This window comes from Puccinia triticina, chromosome 17A (genome assembly GCF_026914185.1).
Source record: "Puccinia triticina chromosome 17A, complete sequence".
NCBI classification, from domain to species: domain Eukaryota; kingdom Fungi; phylum Basidiomycota; class Pucciniomycetes; order Pucciniales; family Pucciniaceae; genus Puccinia; species Puccinia triticina.
The window spans coordinates 501,403-516,849 of record NC_070574.1 but is presented as its reverse complement, the minus strand read 5'-3'; the positions used below and the strand labels follow the sequence as shown (position 1 = coordinate 516,849).

Here is a 15,447-nt window from a genome sequence, read left to right as displayed (position 1 = left end):
GCGGACCCAGCTCGTAAGAAGCACGAAGCCCCGAAGCCCTACAAGGCGCCAATGGTCCCACCTTCAGCAGGAAGGAAACCAGTTAGGAAGACTTCGACACCTCGTGAGGATTTCGACGTGGAAGACATGGACGAGGAGCCCGAGCTTTTCGAGAGGAGTCCGGCTGCGCCGAAGGTAGATCCGGTTCCGTCAAGCTCGGACCCACCCGAGTCGTCTAGCAAGCCAAAGCCACCGGTTCAGAAGGTTCGTTTCGAGAGGGCAATCACCAGGGATCAACCACACATCATCGATGACATGCTCAAGAAGGTCTCGGATCTTCCAGTCCCGGGAGTTACTATTCGGGAGCTGCTGGCGATCTCTCCGGCTATGGCGGAGGGCTGGAAGAAATGGGTGACTAAGCGCCGCGTGGAAGCTGGCACTGAGGAGCTCAGGACGGCTTCTGGCACGTTGTTGGCGGAGGGACCGGATCCGGAAGGCCCTGGCTCGGATTCGCGGCTCTACTCCTGTCCTCTTGGCTTCCTCCCATGTTTGGTGGGGGAGGAGGAGAGTTCTGCATCCCCGATGATCGACTCTGGCTCTCAACTGAACCTGATCTCGAACGCGCTGGCAAATAAATTCAATATCAGCCCGCGAGTTAACTTTAGTTCGGCCGTCTGGGGTATCGGCAACCAGTCCTGTGAGCTCATGGGAGTCGCAGAGGATGTCCAGATTCGTGTGGGCAGGACCATCGTGGGATCTTGTCATTTTTGGATCACTCGCGCCGATGGACCGCTCATTTTGGGGCGACCTTTCCTCATAGACTTCAAGGTGACTTTGATTTATTCCGGTCAAGGCGGCGAGAAGATCTTGCTACCAGACTCGGAAGGCCGGCAGATTGAGATTTTGTTGTGCGCCACGGATCAAGGTCGATGGGAGCGCGATTTTCCTGGGAAGGGGAAGAAGGCTGTGCTTTCAAGAATGGCCGCCGTTCGAGAGGATTTGGACGAAGAATCTCATTTTTTATGATTCCAGTTAATCCTGCAAGCAGCCGAGCTAATGTAGAGTCTCGTCCTCGAGCTGCTGGATTAACTTATTCTCAAGAGGCTCACCGGTCGCGATTTTCTCCCTTATATCAACTTCAGCAAAACATTAAAGTAAAAAAACATCAGAAAGCCACTCAAAATCTCAATAATATTCCGACTTTTCCTCCTCAAGGTTTTCAGTTTCCTTTTCTTGACTCAACTCTCTCATTGGACCATCTCTCAGTGATCCAAGAATCTTCGGCAGGCGGAAATCCAGCGGAGGAGGGAATGGGGTGCCCGTGGAGACAGGAAGAACCAGAAGTAAGTTCCTCCCAGTTGTGCACCTCCGGGCATGATGCCATCCCTGTGGTCGAAAACTCTACGTTTGCCACACTCGTGAGCCGCCCCCGCGTTTCGTCCTTGATTTCAGTTACGGGTTGTCCAACGTGGCTTGCGGACCGTCTCCGCAACAAGAATAAACTAGATCCTTCTCAATCCCGTCTCTGCAACGAGAATAAACTAGCCGTTCCTCAAGACCGTCTCCGTGAAGAGAATAAACTAGATACGTCTTCAGACGTCCTCCGCAATGAGGGTAAAACTAGACTCCGCGATGAGCCTAAACTCCCGAGCCTCTGCAACAAGGGAAAACTAAAGATCCTCCGCAATGAGGTGAAACTAGATAATCATTGGATGGTGGCGGAGGGGGGATTGGTGCAGTTTGGTATCGTGCGGAGGTTGGAAGAACTAGAAGTAAGTTCCTCCCAGTTGTGCACCTCCGGGCTAGATGCCACCCTGTTGTTGAAAACCCTACCGCGTGCCACACTCGTGAGCAATGGACGTCTGTCTGGCCTTTCTTTCGCAGACAAAGTGGCTTTTTCGGATGACGGCGAGCGCCGTACTTGGTCTCTTTTGGAGTGCGGACTTCGACTTTCTGGGCAGAAGGCTCTGGTAGATGCGTGGAAGCACGGGGAAATGTTGGCGTTCGCAACAAAATATAAACCAGTTGCGAATAAGATCAAGCCTGTCAACCAGGCAATGCCTCAAGGTCTCAACCCTTCCTTGCGCCGACCCCCTCTTTCGCGCAACCCGTATCGTGGACTAGCGCGCTCCCTCGCGGGCCCTTTCGTTCCTCAAGGGCGTGTCACTGAAGAACGCCTGGCTGTGGTGAATTTTGGTCCTGATGGCTGGCTTTGGCCGGACGAGTTAAACCTAATCAAGAACGTCCTGGCAGATCGAAATCTAGCAATAGCTTTTACGCCGGAGGAGCGCGGGCTTCTGAAGGATTCATACGGGATGCCATACATCATTCCTGTCGTGGAACACGTGCCCTGGCAAAAGAAGAAGATCCCGATCCCCGCGGCCAAGCTGAGCGAATATATCAAGGTCATTCGGGAGCGGATCCAGACGGGGCTATACGAACAGTCCACCTCGAGCTACACATCTCCTGTGTTCTGCGTTCTCAAGAGCAATGGCAAGCTTCGGGTCGTCCACGATCTCCAACCCTTGAACAAGGTCACAATCAAAGACGCGGGCGTTCCCCCAGCCACTGAGGAGTTTGTAGAGTCGTTTGCGGGACGCGCGTGCTACGGGTTGGGAGACATCATGGGCGGCTACGACGAGCGCGCGCTGGATCCCATTTCCCGGCCTCTCACGACGTTTGAGACTCCTTTGGGCCGTTTTCAACTCACCCGGCTCCCTCAAGGAGCCACTAATTCTGTGGCCGTCTATCAAGCCCAGATGGCGTGGATCCTCCAAGAGGAGATTCCCGATCACGCCGGAATTTTCATTGATGATGGAGGCATCAAGGGCCCCGAATCTGATTATGGCAACGAAGTCCTCTCTTGGCACCCCGGTATTCGGCGCTTCATTTGGGAGTACGCCACGACTTTGGAGCGCGTCCTATTTAGAATTGAGGAGTCAGGGCTCACCGTGTCAGCCTCTAAGCTCGCCGCTTGTGTGCCTGCGCTCGAGATTGTAGGTCACGTCGTCTGCAAGGAGGGACGACGAATGGCGCAAGGCAAAGTCAACAAGATCCTATTGTGGCCGACTCCTGTCAACGCAACAGAAATCCGTGGTTTTCTTGGGGTTGTGGTCTATGTTCGAATTTTCATCCCCGGGCTTTCACAGCTCTGTCTTCCGCTTCGACGTTTGACGCGCAAGGACGCTGACTGGATCTGGACGGGCAAATGCGAAGCGGCCTTTGAAGCACTCAAGACGATTGTAGGCAGGGACATCGTCCTTGTCAAAATCAACTACGGGCCAGACGCAGGAAAAATCAAGCTAGCCGTGGATTCAAGTTATCATGCAACAGGCGCGGTTCTTACCCAGGAAGACTCAAACGGTCTTGATCGTCCGGCCTTGTACGAATCTCTCCTCTTTTCTGATGTCAAATCCCGGTACTCACAGCCCAAGCTGGAGTTGTGCGGGGTGGCTCGCATCCTCAAGAAACTCCAGACGGTTCTTTGGGGCCAACATTTTGATCTTCAGGTCAACGCCCGCTCTCTCATCGAAATGATCAACGCGCCGAGCTTGCCCAACGCCCCAATGACGCGTTGGGTAGCCTTCATTCAATTATTTTCGTTTGATATCATTCACCGGCCGGGAAAGACGTTCTTGATGCCTGATGGGCTATCTCGGCGGCCCAGAGATGAGGATGAGGCACCCCCCAAGACGGCATTCGATGAGGAAGAGCCTGTTATCAAGCCTTTGGGTTTTTGTTTGGTCGCGGCAAGTGGAGAATATACCGGCTATCAGCAGGGTTTTTGGCGACAGCTGGAAGCCTATCTCCTGGACCTCCGGTGGCCAGAAAACATGGCGCTCGAGGACTTTCGGGCCCTGAAACGCAAGGCTTCGGATTTTTTTGTTCACGCTGGTCGCCTCATGAAGCGAGGTTCACCGTGTCCCCGAATTGTTATCACGCTCCCGTCCAAGCAAGAGGAGGTGTTGGAGCAGTTGCACGAAGGCCTAGGACATCGCGGGGAGACGGAGACTTATCGGCGCGTGGCGGAGCGGTTTTGGTGGCCCTCCTTGAAGAAGAGTGTCTCGCGCTGGTGCAAGAGCTGTGAGGCCTGCCAGAAGCGTGATCTGCGGCGGCCTTTGGAAATCAGGGGACCCACTGGTGAATCATTGGTTTTCGGACGCGTTGCCATGGATGTCGTTCACATCACAGCCCCTGGTGCGCAATACCTTATTGTGGCTCGCGACGACTTCTCAGGCTGGGTTGAAGCCAAATTCCTGAATAACCTCAGCTCAGAAGCAGTGGCCAGTTTCCTTCATGAACACTGGACGATGCGCTACGGATTGGCGCGCTCTTATTCGACAGACGGCGGATCAGAATTCGGCGGTAAGCTTGCGGAGATGCTACGCGAACTTCCCGGCCAACATTGCGTCTCTACTCCCTATTACCCCAAAGGTCAAGGGATGGTAGAGCGCGGCCATGGTCCTCTGAAGGCTGCCCTTGTCAAGCTCGCAGGTGAAAGCGCGAAGAACTGCCGAAAATATCTCCCGCTTGTCTTATTCGCGGATTGGATTTCAACAAAGCGCACGACGGGATACTCGCCTTACGAGCTCGTCTTTGGCCAGCGCGCTGTGCTGCCTATCGATCTGGAGATGGAATCCTACCTCGGAATCGACTGGGACGAAGTTCACAACACTGCCGACCTCCTAGCGGCGCGCTCACGACAGCTGGAGCGCAGCAAAGAAGTGCGCGATCTGGCGCACCGTAAGCTGATGAAGTCACGCGAGGAATCCGTCAAGTATTGGGAGGAGAAGAACGCGAGCCGGCTCCGGGCGCCTCTCCAGCCTGGCGACATGGTGCTGGCGTACAACCGGGCCCTCGAGACACAGTGGGGCAAGCTCTTCGCCGGCCGCTGGAATGGGCCTTTTCGCGTGGTGCGTCAGGTTCACGGTGGCTCCTATATCTTGTCGGAACTCGACGGGACCCCCTTGGCGCGGCGTTTCTCAGCAGATCAGGTAAAAAGGTATTTTTCTCGTGGAGGCATAGGAGAACAAAAGTAAGTCCTCCCAATGTGTGCACCTCCAGGGTATTTCTACCGCTTGTTTTTCGAAACCCTACTTTATGCCACGTTTGTGAGCACCGCGCCGGCCTTTGGTTCCTCCGCAGTTTCTAGGCTCCCCTTCCCCCTTCCTTTTCTCTTCCTTCCCCGATTAAATTCCCCGATGGCGGACGCGAGCAGTCTAGGGACAGACTGCAAGCGTGGTGGAGATGTGGTGTGCCGCATGGTACAGATGTAGACTCAGTTCAAAGCATTGCGCGCTGGCGCGCGGCTGGTCGAGGTGCCCCAGGATTCAAGCTTCAAGACTCAAGACTCAGTTCCTTTCAAGATCTTGCGACGCGGCGCGCGTCGCGCCTTCAAGACGTGTTCAGGATCACCCTTTCCTTTGTTTGTTCTGCTTGTTATCTCAGGTTGTTGTTTTCTTTTTCATGGATCCTCTGTTTTATTTTCCTTTTCTCTACTGCGCGCTTTGGATGGGTTCAGTGGGGAGGGTTTGGTTTGTTCTCTTTTGTAGCCTGCTTGTGGTTTTGTGTTGTTTTGTTTTGTCTTTGTGCGCGTGCGGGGCGTGATGACGGGTCCGCAGTCCGCGGCGCCCCCTGGAGTCTGAGTTCGCCCACGAACTCAGAGGAAGGGGGGCATGGAACCTAGCTGATCCCAAATTAGGAATCCATCAGAGTTTATTGTTGATTATCCGACGCCCTCCATAGCGCCATCCTGAATCTTATTGATCATCTGGAGTCCTCTTCTTCCCTTCCCTGTCTTTCCACTTAATCCCTCAAAAACAACCAACCGCCGACGCGCGCTCAACGCCGTCGTAAAATCTCCCCCCCCCCCCAAAACCTCATCGCTCAACCAATCCTCTCCGCTCATCCCAACCATCACCCGGAGGGCACACAAACCTCTTTTCCCCATTCCCCTCCACCTAACTGCCGCTGGCCTGCACCGGACGGAGTTCCACAACGTTTTCTGAAAATTGGTTCACAAAGTCCTTAAAATGGGCTCTTAAGTTTTATTAAAATCCTATTGTGAACCCCCCTAATAGCCTTGAACGGATACTGAAAACACAACACAGATCATAAGAAAACTAAGACAACAGATGACAAATCCAATCAAGTACCTCTCTTTCTCCCCCTGAATACTGTGTGCGGATGTGATTGGTTGTTGATTGATTTGAGTTGAGTTTGAGTTGAGTTGAAGTGTTGATCCTTCCGGTATCAAGTGTTGGTTGAAAGTTGAAGTTTCAGATAGACTTTTTCCATGAGTTGTCTGAGCTTCCTCATCCAAAGCCTCTTCTTCTAGAATGTCATGGAAAGTGTATGCATAGTGCTATGCATGTGACATTTCTATCCAACAGTAATTAAAGATACGGATGTACTTCGAGCACTGCAAAAAACTTGTCGCGCACTGCAGGGGGCGTCCACTCAACTTCCCGGCCACAGTGCGCGGTAGCTCAAAATGCTTCGCGCACTACACATGAAAAGTTTGAAATTCCCCTTTTCTTTCTGCCAGCCGGCAGAGGGGATTTTTCTTGCCCCTCCTCCATCTTCTTGGGGTATTTGGACCCCTCAGCATGACGTAGAAAAAGGATGATAAAGAAATACAAAAACTAAGCGGAGCACCTCCCCGTGGATTTTCAACCTGCCAAAAGTCCATGGATCGGGTACACAGCCCCTTGAAAACAGAGTTCGAGGGGAAGAAGTACATACCCCATGACTTCGCCGTGCTGATGGCCGGCACAGGCTGGTCCCAGAGCGGAGTACAACATGCAAACTCCTTCGATGACCGGCCAGCACACAGGGGGAGTGAAAATCACCGGTCATCAAGTGGATTAAGCACTCCTCTCGACGACTGGAACGGTCCCGGTCATCAAGAGGGCTAAATGGTCCTCTTGATGACTGGGAAGGTTCCGGTCATCAAGAGGGCTAAATTGTCCTCTCAATGACCGGAACCGTTCCAGTTATCAAGACTCAGAGCATCAAACCCTCTTCTCGATGAACGGGTACATTCCGGTCATCGAGAGGAGTAAACACTCCTCCTCTCAACGACTGGAACAGACACGGTCATCAAGAGGAGTGTTTAATATTCTCTGAATGACGTGGGGAAGTAAACAGCCAGGTCATAAAGAGTGATCCTCCTCTTGATGGCTGGGTCTGTTTCGGTCATTTAGAGGAGTAAAGACTCCCCTTGCTGACCGGAGGGAACCGTTCATCATTCCTCTCCTTGAACAGTTTGCTCTGGCCATTGAGGGACTGCTTCTCCTCTTGGGTGTGGTAGACACTTTTGTTCCGGATGGAAAAATCAAAAATTTCTAGTTTACATATGTGGTGTTACATTACACCCTCTTTTGATACACACACCCCCTTCAGTTTACATACACAGTTGTACACAACTGCATTTGTATAGCTTACATACTACCCATTTACATATATCTGTGTGTATATATGTGGCTGCTTAGCAACCAGCCAGCCCCATATGCAGCTGTGTAGCAGCCACAAGCCACTTATTACAGTAACCTAGCAACCACAGGCCACATTAATAAAGTGGCATAGTAACCATGGGGCTGTGCAAGTCACTCAAGCAGACTACACAGCAATACAGAAAGCTGTGCAGGTCACTTGAGAAGACTCCATAGCAACCAGAGGGCTGTGTAAGCCACACTTGTAACTAGATCACCAGCTAAATTTCCTCATGTATACACTGCCACACTGTACATAGCTCTATTTGCACAGCATTTGTAAAGGCACACCAGCCAAAACCCCTCATGTACATAGACCACCAGCATAAATGCCTCACATTTTCCTATATAAGGAGAGGCTCTCTCCTCCTTTGTCCCCCATGGAATCAAAGGAAGGAGATCATTCCCCCCACAAGATTCAAATAAATTGTCACCCTCACACTCTTTGCCACATAATAAAATACTAGCTTTATATCTTGCAATACACATTACATTGTGAGCCACTTGTGAGAAAAGTATTCAACTACACTAGACCACTGTCTTCTTGCTTCCAGCCTAGCTGGGGGTGTTTTCAGTCTTTGTCTTTCAGAGAAGCAGGGGTTTCCCCACACATACTTCTCTAGACTAGAGGCAAAGGCGGCTTCGCCGCTGCAGGCCGCACACCCAAGGACACCTAGAAATTTGCAGCAAAATTCATCCTGTGCGAATTCATAAGTATGGCAAGATGTTATCCCCACAAGCCAAAATGTCTATTTATTTTTCCAACCACTATCAACATTAGGAAACACAAGAGCCAACGAAAACCTGAGTGCTAAGGGTTCAAAACTGAAAGGAACAACATGAGAAATGAGAAGGAACAAAAAGGAGAGAATGATTGCAAAGATAAACAAAACGGGAGGCAGAACAACGTAGATTAGATACAGATTAGTGATAATCTTAAACAAACAAAAAAATCAATCACGGAAACAGAAACACATTTAGGATACATATGAAATTATACAAATCTGCTGTAGCTTAGGCTTCATATTGACTATTGCAGAATATATTCATTGTATTCTAAGAATATCCTCTTTGCTTGTCAGCCTTAGAGTCATCACAGCTGACCTAAAAGCTGCCTGTTCTACCTTTGTTACATATACAAATGTCAGCCTTAGAGTCATCACAGCTGACCTAAAAGCTGCCTGTTCTACCTTTGTTACATATAAATTACTTTATATCTTTTTCATCTTAAGAGATAACCTTGTTTTGACTTCATATTCTGTTTCCTCATGCAATTTTAACCCTAGTTACAACTTATCAATTCATTGTAACTATACTCCTTCTCTGAGTTATTGAGTTGTGGCGCGCTTGCGCAGTTGTGACGTGTCAGCGCTACCAGGCGCGCCAAACCACATGTACATATGTAAATTACATAAGCAAACTGTGAAAATTTTCGTAGTCAGGATCCCCCTTGCCTGAGGTGGATCTACAGACTTTAGCACACCAGAACCACACCCCAGATAACCCCAGGATCACCACCAAAGAGTTTACAACACTCCCAGTATACCTACCGTCACAGGCGCCTAGGATATTGACAGTAAGTAACCTTTTTCACTGAACCTTGTTTATCTCAGAGGTACAACTCTGTGTCTTGCTTGATCTGTTCTTTCTGCTGGCCTTTGCCTTCTCTTGATCACAGGGCTGTCCCTCCATAACTGCTGGCCTTTGCCTTATCCAAGTTTATTAAAGACACAGTTTTTCCAAAATTAAAAAAAATAAGATCAAGGGTTCCCCCTTACAATTATACAAAATGAGAAAAAAAACATCATGGGTTTCCCCATCAACAAAAGTTCAAAAAAAAAAAACAGGTGGGGTTTTCCCACTACAAAAACCAGGATACAAAAAAAGGGGGATTTTACATAAGAAAAATCTAAATCTCTACCAGCCTTCCAACATCGGCAAAGCCGTGCCCCCAGGCTCACCACCCAGCCCGCATCAAGCGCACGAGTCAAAAGTGATGGACATGAAGGCCCCCGGCCCGCAGCTAAGGCTGCAGACCCGTGGGGGGCCCACTCTTCAGCCCCTCAGACTGCGCACGTGCAACAGCGGAGGAGCGCGAGGATGTACCGCCAGCTGGAATTACAGCAAAAACAGAAACACCTGGGGGGACAAACAGAGTGGCCAGATGGCCTCTTTATATATCCGTCCAAGATCTGGCCACCACCCGCCATGACCAACAGCTGTCCTGCCTCAAATTCAGTCCACCCAGCCATTGTCTGACACCAAGCCACTCAACTGTTGTTGGAAGCTGGTTCGGACACTCCACAAATTTCAACTGTTGCTCACGACCAGCTCCCCGCCAATTGTTGGTATGGCAATAAGTTTGCCTCCGCCACGCCCTTGGTCTCCAGCCAGCCCTTCAAGCATCTGTTCAGGCCTCACCGCGTCTGTCTTTGCTGCTGCATTCACTGGGAATACTACACAGCTGGCCCAGCCTCCCTCGTTACAGCCGATCCGGGGGCAGAGAAATATACGAGCGGTCTTCTGTAGCAGGACGGAGCGAGGCCTTGTGCAGGACGACACTGTTGATGTCCGTCTACCCCTTCCGCCCGCCGTTCCACCGCTCCCGGATCCCCGCGCCGCTGTGAGACCCCAGCCTGGAGAGCCAGCGGGTGCAGAGCAAGGGCTCCATCCTGCTCGCCGACCTTGTCTGGTCCCATTCCCGCACTGGCGCCACAGCCCATCTCCGCCGCCAGTTCTGCTGCTGGAACACATGGCCGCGACCGCGCTGTCGACGCTCAGCTCGGCCTAACCGAGTAACGGACTGCTCAGTCCTACGGAGTCTGATCTAGCGGCGATGCCCAGACGGCCTCCGAAAACACTATCCCTCTCCCGGCGCCCGTCCGACCGCGTCTTGCTCACCCCCGCTCCCGACCACCCTCCTCCTCATCCACAGCCACACTTAGCTGAGCCGGAGGAGCCCAACCCTGCCGACCCGCTCAAATGACTCATCCACGCCCAATGTCTCGCCTGCCACTCTTGGATTGTCCCCCGCAGACTCGACTCCCCGCTCTCCAGAAGCCGCGAGAGCCCGGCTGGCCGTCGCCGGCGTCGGCGATCAGGCCCGCTACGCCTTCTGGTGCCGCGGCTCCGGTAGCCCCGCCAAGGAGAGGTCGGTCATGTGTAAGCTCGTCGAGGTCAAGCGCCCCGCGGCGGCCTCCCCTTCAAAGCCTTCCCCGCCGGCCGGAGAGCTCATGGTTCTGGTGAGGACGTGCAGCGGGTGGATGGACCTCAACGGCTATTTGCGCGATTTTCTCAACGCTTCCTGACCCTCTCTCCCGCCCATTCGCGTGTTCCTTTTCTGCTGCACCTCCCCCTCTCTTTTGCTTGCTGTGTCTTCTCCCGCTCCATCTTTTTTTTTCTCTTCTTTGTAAGTTCAGCAAGTAAGATACATTCATACATGGACTAACTTTGTTTCTGTGCATTTCATATCTCCTGAAGCCTGAGATTTAGCTCCAACTGTTCCCTCGAGTGGCTAGAATCTATTTCCAATCGCTCTGCCCTAAAGCTTATCTAAGTTAAGGCAAACAAAGATCACACACTGACATTCCCACAGCTGATTCAAAACTTGATGATTTAGCCGCCAATTCATTAGACTGACTATTGAAGCTTGATCTTTCCCTGCGCTTGTTGTGTGAAAATGTCAGTCACCAGTATTTTCAGTCAGCACCTGTGCAAAATCAACCAGCAGCTCAACTGTGGCAGCAATCCAATCATGTAAAAATCTCTGGTCAAGTGTCAAGTGTTACATCAACAGTAGCAGGAACAGAAACATCAGCAAGAGCAACACTCCATAAATGCTATCCAAGTGCAGCAATACAATGCTGAATTTCAGGTTAATGGAGCCTCTTACAGTAATCATTAAGATTCAGCATGAATATCACTTGACTTGACATACTGCATAGCATGTACCACTTTCTAAAACACCCAACCAAGTCAAGAATTTGATCACTTTCCACTTCAATTGTGACCATTTTTTCCTGACCACTGTAGCCTAAATTGTTCTTCTCTCTGTTCATCATATTTTCTTAAGCATGGTTGAGCTGTCCTATTTCTTGTTGCACTGGATTTTGATCATATTTGCAATAAGTATTTCATGCTTGCTTCAACTGTGCTCATCCAGAAAATTTCTTGAATGAGATGTCAATACATGAAACTTGGCCCAAAAATTTGTTACTGCATTTAGCTCTGATCAACAGTCAGGTCCCCCAACCTTATCATCCACAAGATATTCCTATCATTAACAGATTCTTCACCAAATTCCATTGTGATTATCACATGGGGGACTTGCCTTGTCCTATTGTTAATCTCAGAGATGCAATAACTGTTGTTGTATCTACTATCATACATACACTCACTCTCAGTGCATCTATTTTCAGAGATAAGACAAGATGGTCAACCACAATAAAATATGGATTTAGTTATTCTTAACTTGCTATCTTTAATCTACACTCACTGCAAAAGAATAAAACCAAGAAAGTATTGTTATTTGCAAAAATTCAAGGATAAAAGTATTATTGATGTAGTGCAGTGAAAAAATAACAATATGCTACACTAACAACAAATTTAGCATATCAGTCCACTCATAAACAATTATCTCCACCTGGAACAGAAACTAATCCACCTGAAACTTCTGCAAGATCAACCTCTTCTGCTTTCTGCTCAATCAGCTTGGGGGTGTGTCCATAGGCCTGTTGATCCCAAGCTGGATAACTGAGTCTGTAAATATTTCTAAGTTCTTCCACCAATTGTTTTTCATGCTCCAACAGAAATTAATGGGGCCACTTGCATCAGAAAAGCTCATCAGTTTAGCATTTGAATCTTAATCAAGGGATGATGCTCACAAGGCCTATGTACTTGAAGATTTACATAAACATGGGATTGAAGAAATTTGAAGCAATTATGTGGGGATTAAGCTTTAGCAAGTAACAAGTACATGTTTCAAGCTGCAGTCATTCAAAATTCTAATTCTTCTATAGAGTGAATTGCGGCACTTCTTAAATTAGCAATACTATCACAATTTTCTTCAAATGAATATGAACTGCAGTGCAATGATTCAGGTCCCAATTGATTGATGAAAATGGGAGTCAGAGGGAACAACTGATTTTCTCATGTTTAGTCACCAAAATTTAATCTAGCTGAAACAACTGGCAACAAGTGAATTTCATCAGCTAGAGAGACCTGCAAGAATTGAGAGCCATGGAGTTGACTTGTAAGTGTGGCCTCTTAATCTGCCTAGACTCATTGAATTCAGTCAGACAAGGCACCTGAAGATTTAGACCTGGGATTTACAGCGGCGAAGCCGCCTTGGACTCTAGTCTTGATTAAAGGGCTGTCCCTTAGGTTTCCCTTTAAGAACCTTGACTATCCAGAAGGAAGCTAAAAAATTGTGGCTGGATTAAATTTATCTAATCCAGAGACCCTCCACGTTTCCTTGGTGAGAGGAGGCTGTAGCACTCTCTAGCTCAGCTTGGCAGCACTCTTCTGAAGAGGTAGCATTGCCAGTGGACGTGCATTCCCACTAGAATAACCTTGAATATCTGCTCAACTTAATCCTGCTCCGTTTCTCTCCCTCTTTTTCTCTCTCTCTCATAATTGTATTTTCTTTATCCAAAGAAATCCAATTATTCCCCCTTTCTTTCTTGTGTCCTGCTGTCACTAAAGAGACTCAGGCTCACAATTGGGGGCCTCATTGGGAAATTTACTCACCTTTTCATAATTCTAGACTGCTATAAAGCCAAAGGACTGATCATCCTGACTAAATCAAACAAAAAACTCTTAAAAATTCGAAAAAATCACTTTAAATTTTTTTTCTACATATCATACTAACGCTAAAATTCTTCAAAAATTATTCCAAACTGCTCTTATATTGATAAATTCCCTAACTGAACCCTTGAAAAAAAAAATTTACGTCCTGTGTACTTGTGAAAGTGCAGAATTGCGACTCCTCCGCGCAGCTATTTATCCCTTCGTCGGACTTATCCTCCCCAGAACCCTCTATATCTTCGGATCAAGAAGAGATAGCGAAAAACGGAGTACGCTCAAAAGATTCTCCTTCTTCTTAACTATAATTACCGCAATTGACCGCAAAAAAATTCGTGACAGCGCAGACTAGCGCAGAAGAAGAAAACTACGACGACAGGGTAGTAGCAAATCCGCGTAATGGCAAGCTTATCAGTAGTACCTTGTGGACTCCTATAGCTACAGCTAAAGCTCCAAAAACTTGCCGTAGAAAAACCATAGCTCCCGTCAAGATATCTGACTGGACCTCTGAACCACCTGCGAAAACTTGCGCAAAGGATTCCAAGAAGAAATCCTCTTCTACTACATGTAAAAGTAAAAGGATTTCCGCTAAATCCCAAACTACAGGTACTCAAACCCTGCCTCCTTCCCATTTTCTTCAACAAAACCTAATACATTATGCCTCCTCATCTTAGGAATGGCCAAAACCTCTCCGCAGAACAACAGCTCCGCTACCAACTCAGCCCCGTCGCAGAAGAGCGGCTTCGAAGAGCTAGAATCGGCGCTACCACCGCTGGGAGAGGATTTCCTCAATTTCCCTCAAGAGGAGCCGCTGCCTCCGGATACCGGAATACCGCCGGCATTGTACAACCCGAGAGAGACGTCCCTGGCCCTCGCATACAACAGGTCGACACCAGTGCCGCGCCCGGTAGAGAGAGAACCAATGATATCAGCAGGCACTCCGATGAACTCCCTGCCTACCAACCCAGAGGGTTTACGACCGGAGGCGCCACCAAATCTAGCCCTGCTTCCGCCCATTCAGAACCCCCATCCAACAGATTCTTCAGGCCCGATGGAGCTCATACCGGAAGATCCAGAGATCTCAGGACTAGTGAATCTCTTCAACGACCAATTCGACCTTTTCGTCCGAGCGCGGGAGGCGCAGAACCTGAGGACTATGAAAATGATCCTATCCCAGGCGGCCACGACCCAGGATATGATAGAAGACATAGTTGGGAGAGAGGAAACTATCCGTCTCTGCCAAGAATGGATTCCCCGGATGGAATTGAACGACGTAGAGCGCCTCATTTACAATCAGGGCAACAACAATCAGCCTCAGATTACGGCCGCCCCCCCTCCGCAGAACAATCCGTCCCTAGCTTTGATTCCGCAATCCAACCACCAGCCCATGATAGCTACGCCAACTCCAGAGCCCACGAACTTCCAGCACAGGACTCGAGAGGCTGGGTACCAGGGTCCTACCCCTCAATCCAATCCAGGAACTCAAGCGCCGCCGCCGCCGCCACAACAACCACTGCGCCCAGAGGCTCCAGTTTACCGCAGCCATCAATTGCCACCGCCACCGCCACCCCCTCTACCGCAACAGCAGCTCCAAGTGAGACCTCCGACAGCTTCTATACCGCGAGAGGTGGTTCAGTTATTCCGCCCCAACACGCACCAGCATCCTGGCGAGTACAATCAACACCACTATCCTCCCACGCAGCAAGGGTACGCAGACCACAGCCAGCCCCATCCTCAAGGCAATTGGAGAGGATCAGGGAGGAACTGGAGACACCAACGGGACGACACCCAGCGGGTTCTCCAGATAGGAGAATATCTCATGAGAGCCACACAAGGAGTGAGGAGAGGTTACGGTCGAGGGAGAGCCAGAGGGAGAGGCCCATATTAGTAGAATCCTTGCCTAAAAGTTCATTAAGTAGTGATTCTCCTTTAGGTCTTAGTTTAGACATTGATAATCTCTCTGACCCTTCCAATAGAGAATTTTTCCTCAACAATCTTAACAATGAAATGTCAAGAAATGGCCCCTTGTTTCTAGAAGAAAAGCTACAAGTATTGTTCTCTAAATTTCTATCTGAATTGTCTGGCACTGTTGAAACCATTCCTGGTACACTTCTTGAATCTTGTGTTAGCAACTTTAAAGAAGTATTAAATTATTCCATTCTTGATCTCTTTA

At 49.4% G+C, this 15,447-nt stretch overlaps 1 protein-coding gene across 1 annotated transcript in view; it reads left to right on the top strand.

The window, feature by feature from the left end:
* Positions 1–10,780, top strand: part of PtA15_17A41 (uncharacterized protein) — a gene marked incomplete at both ends in the record, with an annotated part of 38,708 nt that extends 27,928 nt beyond the window's left edge. Inside the window, one exon of the mRNA XM_053164535.1 lies at positions 10,530–10,780. Within this exon, the coding sequence (XP_053028115.1) occupies positions 10,530–10,780 (251 nt within the window). The remainder of the gene's footprint in view (positions 1–10,529) is intronic.
* Positions 10,781–15,447: the final 4,667 nt, after the last annotated feature.